General features: G+C 47.5%; 1 protein-coding gene across 1 annotated transcript; it reads left to right on the forward strand.

Annotated features, from left to right (window-relative positions):
* Nucleotides 1-723: 723 nt before the first annotated feature.
* LOC137301947 (probable G-protein coupled receptor 139) lies at nt 724-8605 on the forward strand. The gene is made up of 3 exons (XM_067971667.1): nt 724-808; nt 6188-6304; nt 7704-8605. The coding sequence occupies exons 1-3, from the start codon at nt 724-726 to the stop codon at nt 8603-8605; spliced, it is 1104 nt and encodes a 367-aa protein (XP_067827768.1).
* Nucleotides 8606-12722: the final 4117 nt, after the last annotated feature.

Consider the following 12722-nt stretch of genomic DNA (forward strand, 5'->3'; position numbering starts at 1 on the left):
GGAGAGAGAAACAGAGTTAACGTTTCAGGTCGATGACCCTTCGTCAGAACTGGAAAAGGTTGAAGATTAAACAGTTTTTCAACAAGTACAGAGTCAGGGAAAGGGATGGGGGAGGAAGGGGAGGGGAGGAAAGAACAAAAGGGAAGGTCTCTGATCGGGTGGAGGGCAGGAGTGATTAAATAACAAAAGGGGTGATGGTGCAAGGCAAGGAGGGTGGTAATGGGACAAGTAAAGAAACAAAAGATGGGACTAGAGGAGCTGTAAATGGCAACATTAGAACCATAACCAGCACTTGATCTCCGAAAAAATGTGAGCAGTGTTTATGATCTGAAGTTATTGAAATCAATGTTGAGTTCAGAAGGTTGTAAAGAGCCTGATCGAAAGATGAGGTGCTGTTTCTCGAGCTTATGTTGAGCTTCATTGGAACGGAGTCGGAGGCCGAGGTCAGAGTGGGAGTGGGATTGGGAATTAAAGTGGCAAGAGACCGGAAGCTCAGGGTCACACTTGTGGACTGAGCGGAGGTGTTCAGCAAAGCGATTACAAATAAATCGCTGTTTCACCTGGAAGGAATGTTTGGGCCCTGGAAGGTGGGAAGGGAGGAGGTGAAAGGGCAGGTGTTGCATCTCCTGCACTCGCATGGGAAGGTGCCGTGTGGAAGAGAGGACCAGGGTGTCTTGGAGGGAGCGGTGCCTTTGGAAGGCTGAAAGTGGAGGGGAGGGGAAGATGTTTTTGGTGATGGCATCACGCTTGGACATGGTGGAAATGGCAGAGGATGATATGTTTTATGTGGAGGCTGGTGGGGTGGAAGGTAAGTTTTTCATTTTATTTTCAACATCCAATATTGCAGATAAATGAAAGTGAAACTTCTAAAGCAGCAATAACCTCCTCGTCAGGGAATTGAACCCCAGTCTCCCACATAACAGATGGGATACTCACCACTATATTAACGAGGAATTGATGTTTGGCAGACCACAGGTAATTTGGATGAATTTTTTTATTCTTTCATGGGATGTGGGCATCGCTGGCAAGGCCAGCAGATATTGCTCATCCCGAATTGCCCTTGAGAAGGTGGTGGTGAGCCTCCTTCTTCAACCGCTGCAGTCTGTGTGGTGAAGGTTCACCCACAGTGCTGGTAGATGGGGAGTTCCAGGATTTTGACCCAGCGACGATGAAGAAACGGCGATGTACTTCCAAGTCAGGATGGTGTGTGAATTGAAAGGGACTGTGCAGGTGGTGTTGTTCCCGTGGACCTGCTGTCCTTTTCCTTCTCGGTGGTAGAGGTCGTGGGATTGGGCGGTCCTTTCAATGAAGCTTTGACGATTTGCTGCAGTGCTTCCTGTGGATGGTACACACTGCAGCCACGGTGTGCCGGTGGTGGAGAGAGTTAATGTTAAAGGTGGATGAGGTGCCAATCAAGCGGGCTGTTTTGTCCTGGAAGGTGTCGAGCTTCTTGAGTGTTGTTGGAGCTGCACTCATCCAGGCAAGTGGCGAGTATTCCATCACACTCCTGACATGTGCGTTGTAGATGGTAGAAAGGTTTTGGGGAGTCAGGAGGTGAGTCACTCACCACAGAATACCCTACTATAGCCACAGTATTAATGTGGCTTGACAATTTAAGTGTCTGGTGAATGGTGACGCCCAGGATGTTGATGGTGGGCGATTCGGCAACCGTAATGCCATTAAATGTCAAGGGGCAGTGGTTGGACTCTCTCTTCTTGGAGATGATCATTGCCTGGCACTTGTCTGGCGCGAATGTTAGTTGGATGTTGTCCAGGTCTTGCTGCATGCGGGCACGGACTACTTCATTATTTGAGGGGTTGTGAATGAAACTGAACACTGTGCAATCAATAGTGAAAATCCCCACTTCTGACCTTATGATGGAGTGAAGGTCATTGATGAAGCAGCTGAAGATGGTTGGGCCTCGGACACTGCCCTGAGGAACTCCTGCAGCGATGTCCTGGGGCTGAGATGATTGGCCTCCAACAACTACTATCATCTTCCTCTGTGCTAGCTATGACGCCAGCCACTGGAGAGTTTTGTCTCTGATTCATATTTACTTCAATTTTATTCGGGCTCTTTGATGCCACACTCGGTCAAATGCTGCCTTGATGTCAAGGGCAATCACTCTCACCTCAACTCTGGCACTCAGCTCTTTTGTCCATGTTTGGACCAAGTCTATAATGAAGTCTGGAACCGAGTGGTCCTGGAGGAACCAAAAGTGAGCATCGGTGAGAAGGTTATTGGTGAGTAAATGCCGCTTGATAACACTGTCGACGACACCTTCCATCACTTTGCTGATGATTGAGAGTAGACTGATGTGGCGGTTATTGGATGAATTGGATTTGTCCTGCTTTTTGTGAACAGGACATACCTGGGCAATTTTCCACTTTGTTGGGTAGATCTCACTGTTGTAGCTGTACTGGAACAGCTTGGCTAGAGGCGCGGCTAGTTCTGGAACACAAGTCTTCAGCACTACAGCCAGGATTTTGTCGGGGCCCTTTGACTTTGCTGTATCCAATGCACTCAGCCTTTCCTTGATATCAAGTGGAGTGAATCGAATTGGCTGAAGACTGGCTTCTGTGATGGTGGGGATCTCAGGCGGAGGCCGAGAAGGAGCATCCACTTGGCACTTCCAGCTGAAGATGGTTGCAAACACTTCATCCTTGTCTTTTGTACTTACATGCTGGGCTCTGCCATTATTGAGGATGGTTGTCCATCACCAATCAGGACTGGATGTGGCAGGACTGCAGAGCTTTGATTTGATCCGTTGTTTGTGGGATTGCTTAGCTCTGCTCTATAGCATGCCACTTCCGCTGTTTGGCTTGTATGTAGTCCTGTGTTGTATCTTCATCAGGTTGGCACCTCATTTTAGGTACGCCTGGTGCTGCTCCTGACACGCTCTTCTACACCCCTCATTGAACCAGGGTTGATCCATTGGCTTGTTGGTAATGGTAGAGTGAGGGATATTTCGGGCCATGAGGTTACAGATTGTGGCGGAATACAATTCAACTGCTGCTGATGGCCCACAGCACCATTTGGATGCCCAGTTTGGAGCTGCATAGATCTGTTCTGAATCTATCCCATTGAGCACGGCCACCACACAATATGCTGGACAGTGTGAAGACGGGACTTTGACTTCACAAGGACTATGCGGTGATCACTCCTACCAATGCTGTCATGGGCAGATGCATCAGCAACAGGTAGATTGGTGTGGAAGAAGTCAAATAGGTTTTTCCCTCGTGTTTGTTCTCTCACCACCTGCCACAAGCCCAGTATGGCAGTTATGTCCTTCAGGACTCGGCCAGCAGTGGTGTTACCAAACCACTCTTGACGATGGACAGGGAAGTTCCCCACCCAGAGTACATCCGGTGCACTTGCTACCCTCACTGCTTCCTCCAAGTGGTGATCAACAGGGAGGAGTAACGATTCATCAGCTGAGGGAGGGCGGTCAGTGGGAATCAGCAGGAGGTTTCCTTCCCTTTTTTGACCTGATACCATGAGATTTCATAGGGTCCGGAGTCAATGTTGAGGACTCTCACGGCCACTCCCTCCTGACTGTACACCACAGTGCCGCCACCTCTGGTGGGTCTGCCCTGCAGGTGGGACAGGACCTACCCAGGAACAATGATGGACAAGTCTCGGGCTTTGGCTGAAAGATATGATTCTGTGAGTGTGGCGATGTCAGGCTGTTGCTTGATCAGTCTGGGACAGCTCCCCCAATTTTGGCACAAGTCTCCAGATGTTCGTGAGGTGAACTTTGTAGGGTCGACTGTGCTGGGATTGCCTGAGCCTTTTCCAGTGCCGGGTGGCCCGTACTGTTTTATTCTTATTACGACTTTTATGTAACAGGATTGTGCAACTGAGTGGCTTGTTAGGCCATTTCAGAGAACCGTTAAGAATCAACCACATTGCTATTGGTCTGAGGACGGCATGTTTCCTTCCCTCAGGCGGGCATCAGTGAACCAGAGGGATTTTTATGACAATCCAGTACATTCACAGTTACCATTTCTGATAGTAGCTTTTCAGTCCCGATTTTATTTAATTAACTGATTTTAAATTCCCCAGCTCCTGTGGTGGAGATTTGAACTCATGACTCCCGATTATTAGTCCGGGCCTACTGGATTACTCGTCCAGTAACATCATCACTATGCGACCGTACCCTTTCCCTTGGGCGAAAGGGAGAGGAGATGGGAGCTGTACCAGGGTGGCCGAACAGTGTGAGAGAGAGTAATGGTTTTAATGGGGACAACTGCATCAAAAGTGGAGGTGAGAGTGTGATTGAGCAGATCGGTAGCTGCAGAAATGTCGTGGTGAATGGAGGGCCAAAGGCTGGACAGTTGGGACTTTGAAATTGTGATTGTAAGTTAAATGGTGGGAGGGTTCTTTTGATGGGTGAACACAGAAGGAAGTAGGTTTTGGAGGGGGAAGGGGGATGTGGGTACAGAGGGATACAAGTGATCAGGGATGGCCTTCTCCGTGAGTATAGTGATGAGTATCTTCGCCTGTCACGTCGAAAGACAGGGGTTCAATTCCTCCGACGGGGCGATTAAACTTTCTGCCTTCAAAAGCTTCACTTTCATTTATCTGCAATATTGGATGCAGGAAATACAGAGCAAAACTGACTCGGAGTTTCTCACTTGCCACAATTTAATTTCACTGATATTCCAACGGTTTTAAAATCTGCTCTCTGTCACTCTTCACCTCGATGTCAGAACCACAATAATGAGGAAGAAATGAAACGCACAATCTCACCGTGAATAACATCAACTGCAACTTGCATTTATATCGAGCCTTTAAGGTGGTGAAACGTCCCAAGGCGCTTCAAAGGAGCGATTTTCAAACAAAGTTTGACACCGAGCCACGTGAGGAGATATTAGGACAGGTGACCAAAAGCTCGGTCAAACAGGCAGGTTTTAAGGAGTGTCTTAAAGGAGGATGTGAAAGGTGCTATATGAATGCAAGTTCTTTGTTTCTCACAGGGGGCCGTGTCTTGTTCCTCGTCTCATTGAGATCTCAGTTAATTGGTCTGTTCTCTCCACAGATGGGGCCCGACTCGCTGAGTGTTTCTAGAATGTTGTGAGTGACTCGGGTTTTAGAGTAAATGATAAAAGGACTGTCGTCAAACACCAGGCCATGAGCTGCTGCCCAGCTGCTGAGTGACCTGTCGGGACATTGTTGCTTGCTTCCCTTCAGCTTGTGGTTCTGGATTTTTGGTGCACTGTCCCTTTAAGAGCTGTGGTCTGCCTGCAGCGGTGAGACAAGTCGCAAAGGCTCCCAGAACTATGCTTGGCTCTGTCTTTTACTGAGGTGCAGAGATCAGCCGGACTTTAACGTAAATTCCACCAGCTGGCAGAAAAGAGTGAGTAACAACTCGTTTGAACCCAGAGTGTGAGCTGCGGCCAATAATAAAGAAGTGAAAAATTATCTTAGAAGAACAGAAGTGGGTCATTCAGCCCCTCGATCCTGTGCCGCCATTCAGTCAGATCATGGCTGATCTGTACCTCAACTCCAATTACCCGCCTTTGATCCATATCCCTTGATATCTTCATCAAACAAAAATCTATCAATCTCAGTCTCAAAAATCATTTTGAGTTAACTAACGTTAGCCAGAAAGAGAGGAAATCAGGAAGAAAATGGAGTTCCAGAGAAAGAGGGAATAAAAGAGGTAGATTAACAGAGAGAGAAATTCGGGAGTCAAGTAAAAGGAGTGTGTGTGAGGGAGAGAGGCCTGGACATTGGGAGAGACAGAAAGAGGGGGAATGAGTGAAACAAGGTGACAAGGACTGTGCTAAATTACATAGTAGGGTGACAGGGAATAGCAGGACCAGCCTGGGAATGGGAGTACAGAAGATTCAAGTAAAAATGTCACATTGGTGAACTGGGTTTCGATATTTCTTACACTGTGTGCTTGTGGTTTCAATCTTCATGTAATTTATTAAACTTAGAAATTGTGACTCTGTCATTGTTGAATTCATTGTTCCAAAAGTTTACTCAGCTGGTCGATGTGTAATGTTCCGTCACCTTAATGAGTGTGATAGTCAAAGGTCAGATGGGACCAAAACTTATTTGTTCAGGAGTCTGTAAGTAATATGTGATGTCAGTCGGGATGCGATCTAATTGTCCCATTCGGGGTTTATTTGCAATATAAGTATCTCGCTGTTTTAACTTCGTTACCTGACTATCGCAGTTCACATACCTCTTTACAGCACCGAAAGAAATCGTCTTCGCAGAGAAATGGGTCTGCCGCTATTTACGCAGATAGAATTCATTTATTATCCTGTTCTGGCAGCAATTGGAGTACCTGGTAAGTCATTATCAGCACGTACGGTGTAAGTAACAGAATGTTTAACGATATTGCTGTTTGTGCTCTGAGCCTGGTAAATGTAGAATGTTATTCTTCACCGCTTTGTGATACAGTTAAAACTTCCATCCTTGTCCCATTGGTCAATGCACCGAGTAACTCACCCTCGCTCTGTGCTGAACTGTCGAGTCTGGGGTCCAAATGTGTCCTTGGTGCTCCCTGGCCAGGCAGGGGTAAAACAGGCAGGGCGCACAGTCCTGAGTGTAATCCACTGCCTCCTGGTGGACAGCGCGCCTGTTGTGGAGATCGGGCGAGGAAAGACCGGGTGAGATTGTCGTGTTTCCCGAGGACCGATCGCCTGGGGTTCCGGAGAGCAGATTGCGGCTGTGTATCCCGGCATGAGTCAGTGTCTTCAGGATAGAAGGACAGGGAACAAACGGAATACGCATCAGATAAATAAAACATGTGACAGAAACTGTCCTCCTCACTCGAAGGTACAATCTTGTGTTCCCGTCAAATGTTCCTCTCAGATCATAATTATATTTCAGCAAAATGGCTTCACAGGACTTTTGATGTGTTTGATGTTTAAAGTATTGTTTGGACTAGTTGAATGACGATGACTGTATACTTCAGTCCATGTGTGTTATTGTGGAGAGTGGGGAAACCAGTCTTGACACTGGTTCGGGAGGGGGATTAACTGGAGACCATGAGTGAGAGTTGGCGGTGATTTGTTCTTTTCCCGCGCGGCTCCTGGGATCGATCTCTTATTCCGAGGATCCGACTGTCCTTTGTTTTTCTCACGCCTTGTGCTGAGATATAAAGACTGGACCTGGTTATAACTGGAGCACGTTACAGAATTTAATTCCTTGACATATTGTGTCATGATTCATTCACAATACTCCACTGGAAACCTCATCTAATTAATTACTAATAGATGACGGGCAGCAACTCAATACCAGGCTCGTGTTTTCAATGTATTTTCTAAAATCAATGTCTCTGGTATTGTGTGGGTCAAATCATTAGGTTTTCCCCCCGTATTACGATTTAAACCAAATTTAGAGTCACCTTGTCTGTATTTCCTGATTTAACTCGTCTTGTCGCCTTTCACTTTCATAGTTGGTGACGTCCTGCCCCGCGGACCTCCCAGTGTCGGAATCGACAAAATAAACTGAATCTCAAGGATCACAAGTGAGGACTCAGCTGTCGGGTGAGGGATCCCGGGGCCACCGTCACCCGAAAGGAACCTCCCAGAATGAGCTGCTCCTTCGGAACAGGAGGCAGAAGCCAAGGGGCAAAACCAATAAATAAACACAATCATAGCCCATGTCCATCGGTTAAACTGAGAGCTCATTGATCAGCCCGGTTAGTGATTTCACTGTTTCTGTCTCTCTCTTTCTCTCAGTGAACTTGCTGGCGATTGTGATCCTGTCCCGTGGAAAGTGCGGTCTCTCCAAATGTATCACTCGCTACCTGGTGGCCATGGCGACGGCGGATCTCCTGGTGATTGTCTGTAATGTGATCTTATATCGGATTGCTCATCTTTATTGGGGGGACACTTTCCTGCTCTGCACTCCTGTTTGCAGATTTATTCTCTTCCTGGCTCCTACTGCCACAGACAGTTCTGTTTGGTTAACGGTCGCTTTTACCTTTGATCGTTTTGTAGCCATTAGTTGTCAGAAGCTGAAAACAAAATATTGCACCGAGAAAACTTCACTTGTGATTATCGTGACTTTGAGCACGCTGTTCGGTTTAAAGAACATTCCCCGGCCCTTTGTGTATATTCATTACTATACTGTTAACAATATACCGTGGGGTTGCCTTGTATCATCACAGTTTTATATTCTACCCACATGGATCGCATTTTCTTGGATTGAACAGCTGTTAACCCCGTTGCTTCCATTCTGTTTGATTTTATTGTTTAATGCTCTCACCGTCAGACGCATTTTAGTGGCCAGTCGGGCCCGAAGGAGCCTCCGGGACCTCAGCAATGGTGAGAATGACAAGGACCCTGAGATGAAGAACCGCAGAAGGTCCATCGTTTTACTTTTTGCCATATCCGGCAGTTTTATCCTGCTCTGGATGACAACGGTCGTATATTTTTTATATTACCGAATTTCAGGTGTCTTTAACCGCAGATCTTTCTATAACCCTTTCGCAACTTTCGAACAAGCGGGAATTCTGCTTCAGCTTCTGAGTTCCTGTACGAACACGGCCATTTACACAGTGACCCAGAGTAAGTTCAGAGAGGAGCTGCTCAATGCGATTAAATATCCATTCACTCTAATTGGTAAACAGGTCAAATGAGGAAAATGATTGAAGTGAAGCGGGAACTGACTTCCCAACATCACAACTCAATTCCAGATCACAATTATCACCTCAATTTACCAAAGGGACTCAGCATCAGGGCCATCGATATCTCCTTTAAACACATTTCTTATCAAAAGTTAGATCAAAATTAAATTTAACAGCAGCCGACATAAAATGAACAAAACTTTTCTCAAAACATGTTCCTGTATTCAGATCATTTTTTAAACACGTCCTCAGGGAGTCTGACCTGAAATGTAATTGTCCGGAGGAAGGGCTGTGAATTAGCGACTGGATATTAGTTTCCACTGGACCGGACTAATAATCGAGCCCCGCCTACAGCATCTGTGGGGTTAATTCCCTTTCATTTCCGTGCCCCCTGAAAGCATTCCTGTAACTCCGATTGTCTGTGATATTTGAACAGCTGTTAATCCTCAATAGTCTGGGAATTACTGGTGTTGATCACACGAAAGGAATGTTTCGCTTTCAAATAAAACTCTGGCGCTGTTTTACAACAGCCGTTAAGTCTTTTTAACAAAATAACCGGGTTAATGAGCAGTCAAAATATCGGATAGAGGAATTTCACAGGATTAGATTAAATTTCCATCCGCCATTTCTTTAAATGGGAGGAGTGAGGCCGCCAGGTGGAAGGGTTTAACAGTCAGGATTGAAGAATCATAGAATGATACAGCACAGAAAGTGGCCATTCGACCCATCGTGGCTTGTACTGACTCTTTGGAAGAGCTTTCCAATTAGTCCCACTCCCGCGATCTTTCCCCATATCGCTGCATTTTTTTCTTTTTCAAGTATACATCCGATTCCCTTTTGAAAGTTACTATTGAATGTGTTTCCACCGCCCTGTCAGGCAGTGCATTCCAGATCACAACAACTCACTCTGTAAAAAATATTTTCCTCATGTCGCCCCTGGTTCTTTTGCGAATTACCTTAAACCTGCGTCCTCTGGTTACCGACCCTTCTGCCACTGGAAACAGTTTCTCCTCCTTTCTTCTATAAAAACCCTTCATAATTTAGAACACCTCAATCAAATCTCCCCTTAACCTTCTCTGCTCTAAAGAGAACAACCCCAGTTTCTCTAGTCTCTCCGTGTAATTGAAGAGAGTAAGGCCGGGTTAGCTGGAGGCACTGCCCCAGATGGGAGAACCAATGAATGAGGGAGTGCACAGAACGTCAGTGCTGGAGGATCAAAGAGTGTGGGACATGGAGATGTCGGGTTTGGCAAAGCTCGGAGAGGGCAAACCGTGGAGGGACTGACAGGGAATGTGTTGAGGGACAGGAAAACGATGGAGGTCAATGAGAACCGAGAAGTGGAGGAGTGGGAGGGTGGAGGAATGGAGACTGGCAGGGAGATGATTGAAGAGATGGAGGAGTGGGAGGGTGGAGGTATGGAGACCGGTCGGGAGGTGATTGAAGAGGTGGAGGAGTGGGAGGGTGGAGATATGGAGACCGGCAGGGAGGTGATTGAAGAGGTGGAGGAGTGGGAGGGTGGAGGTATAGAGACCGGTCGGGAGGTGATTGAAGAGGTGGAGGAGTGGGAGGGTGGAGGTATAGAGACCGGTCGGGAGGTGATTGAAGAGGTGGAGGAGTGGGAGGGTGGAGGTATAGAGACCGGTCGGGAGGTGATTGAAGAGGTGGAGGAGTGGGAGGGTGGAGGAATGGAGGAGTAGGAGGGTGGAGATATGGAGACCGGTCGGGAGGTGATTGAAGAGATGGAGGAGTGGGAGGGTGGAGGTATGGAGGAGTGGGAGGGTGGAGATATGGAGACCGGTCGGGAGGTGATTGAAGAGATGGAGGAGTGGGAGGGTGGAGGTATGGAGACCGGCAGGGAGGTGATTGAAGAGGTGGAGGAGTGGGAGGGTGGAGATATGGAGACCGGTCGGGAGGTGATTGAAGAGGTGGAGGAGTGGGAGGGTGGAGGTATGGAGACCGGCAGGGAGGTGATTGAAGGGATGGAGGAGTGGGAGGGTGGAGGTATGGAGACCGGCAGGGAGGTGATTGAAGAGATGGAGGAGTGGGAGGGTGGAGGAATGGAGACCGGCAGGGAGGTGATTGAAGAGATGGAGGAGTGGGAGGGTGGAGGAATGGAGACCGGCAGGGAGGTGATTGAAGAGATGGAGGAGTGGGAGGGTGGAGATATGGAGACCGGCAGGGAGGTGATTGAAGGGGTGGAGGAGTGGGAGGGTGGAGGTATGGAGACCGGCAGGGAGGTGATTGAAGAGGTGGAGGAGTGGGAGGGTGGAGGTATGGAGACCGGCAGGGAGGTGATTGAAGAGGTGGAGGAGTGGGAGGGTGGAGGTATGGAGACCGGCAGGGAGGTGATTGAAGAGGTGGAGGAGTGGGAGGGTGGAGGTATGGAGACCGGCAGGGAGGTGATTGAAGGGATGGAGGAGTGGGAGGGTGGAGGTATGGAGACCGGCAGGGAGGTGATTGAAGAGGTGGAGGAGTGGGAGGGTGGAGGTATGGAGACCGGCAGGGAGGTGATTGAAGGGATGGAGGAGTGGGAGGGTGGAGGTATGGAGACCGGCAGGGAGGTGATTGAAGAGGTGGAGGAGTGGGAGGGTGGAGGTATGGAGACCGGCAGGGAGGTGATTGAAGGGGTGGAGGAGTGGGAGGGTGGAGGTATGGAGACCGGCAGGGAGGTGATTGAAGAGGTGGAGGAGTGGGAGGGTGGAGGAATGGAGACCGCGGTGCAGGGAGGTGATTGAAGAGATGGAGGAGTGGGAGGGTGGAGGTATGGAGACCGCGGTGCAGGGAGGTGATTGAAGAGATGGAGTCCAGAGGTAATGAACAAATGGGGAATAAAAACTTTGGAGGGACTGCACCTCAGAGAGTCGGAGACAGGGATTTTTATGGAAGCGGAAGGAACTGACACTGGTGAAGAATAAAATCGGGGAGAGCAAGCGCAGCTCTCAATCGAATAGGTTGTTCACTCCTGGTTCCGTGGGAGCCAGTTTACTAATAACCTGATGCTACATCTGACCAACTAGAGCCACTACACTATTTACACAATTCCACATCCGACACATTGTAGCTGATACGCTGTAAATATACTTGTTTTGTGCAGAAATACCACAGACACAATGCACAGAAACCCCAGTTTTTGCCACAGCAACAGACATGGTGCTCCAGGTCCATTTCACTGATAGACTTGGCGCTCTGCTCGATGGCCAATCTATTAACAATGAAATAAGGCAATCCGTTCTTTCTGTGGTTCACACATGTTTATTCTCAGGTAGATGTCTGACTCATAAAAATCCATCAAGGTTCTTAAGAATGAGGACAGGATGCGACTGGGAAATCCATATTAGTCCCTCCCGATGGTCTGATTTGTGAGCTCAATCTTTCCTTTCATGAGAACCATCCCACGTTCCGTATGTCCAGGGGCCTTGTCACCTCACAATGGAACCGCTCACCTTTTAACATGAACTTTCTGAGTGGACTTCACCAATTGTTTCCATGGATTGGGTGGTTAGCGTTGTTCACAAATAGATTTTTTCAGTGTGAAAGTGGTCTGATTGTTACCCTATTATTTTGTCAACATATCACCTTTCACCTTTGTTCGCTGTCTCTCTTCAACAATTCAATAAAACAAGGCAAAATATTTCTGTATTCGCAACTGCAAGATTGAAAATTCTCACGGAGCTCGGGAAGAACGATCTGTCGGAAAGATTCCATCTGAGCGCTAGAGTTAACCAAGTCCTGTCACTAAAATTTATGTAAAAGGCCTTTGTGATTTTGTTGCAATTAACGGAAAATGAAATATTTCCCCATAGAACTGAGAAACTTGCTCAATTTGGAATTGTTTAAAATTGATTGTCTGTCTGTTTGGTTTCACTTCTAAGCCTGAATTATGCTGAAATAAAGTACAAAAGTTGCATTTGGGTGTTCATTTGTATTTCTGTCTGCCAAGGGAGGAAGATTAACTCTGGCCACAATTCTTGGAAACGAAACAGATAATCTGTTTTAGTGATGATGCTTGAGGGATAAATTAGGCCAGGACATCGAGGAGAACTCCCATTCTCTCTTCCAATAGTCTCATGAATCTTTTACACCCATCAGAGAGGGCAGAAGGGGCCTTGGTTTAAGGTCTCATTCAAAA

Source organism: Heptranchias perlo, chromosome 35 (assembly GCF_035084215.1).
Source record: "Heptranchias perlo isolate sHepPer1 chromosome 35, sHepPer1.hap1, whole genome shotgun sequence".
NCBI lineage: Eukaryota > Metazoa > Chordata > Chondrichthyes > Hexanchiformes > Hexanchidae > Heptranchias > Heptranchias perlo.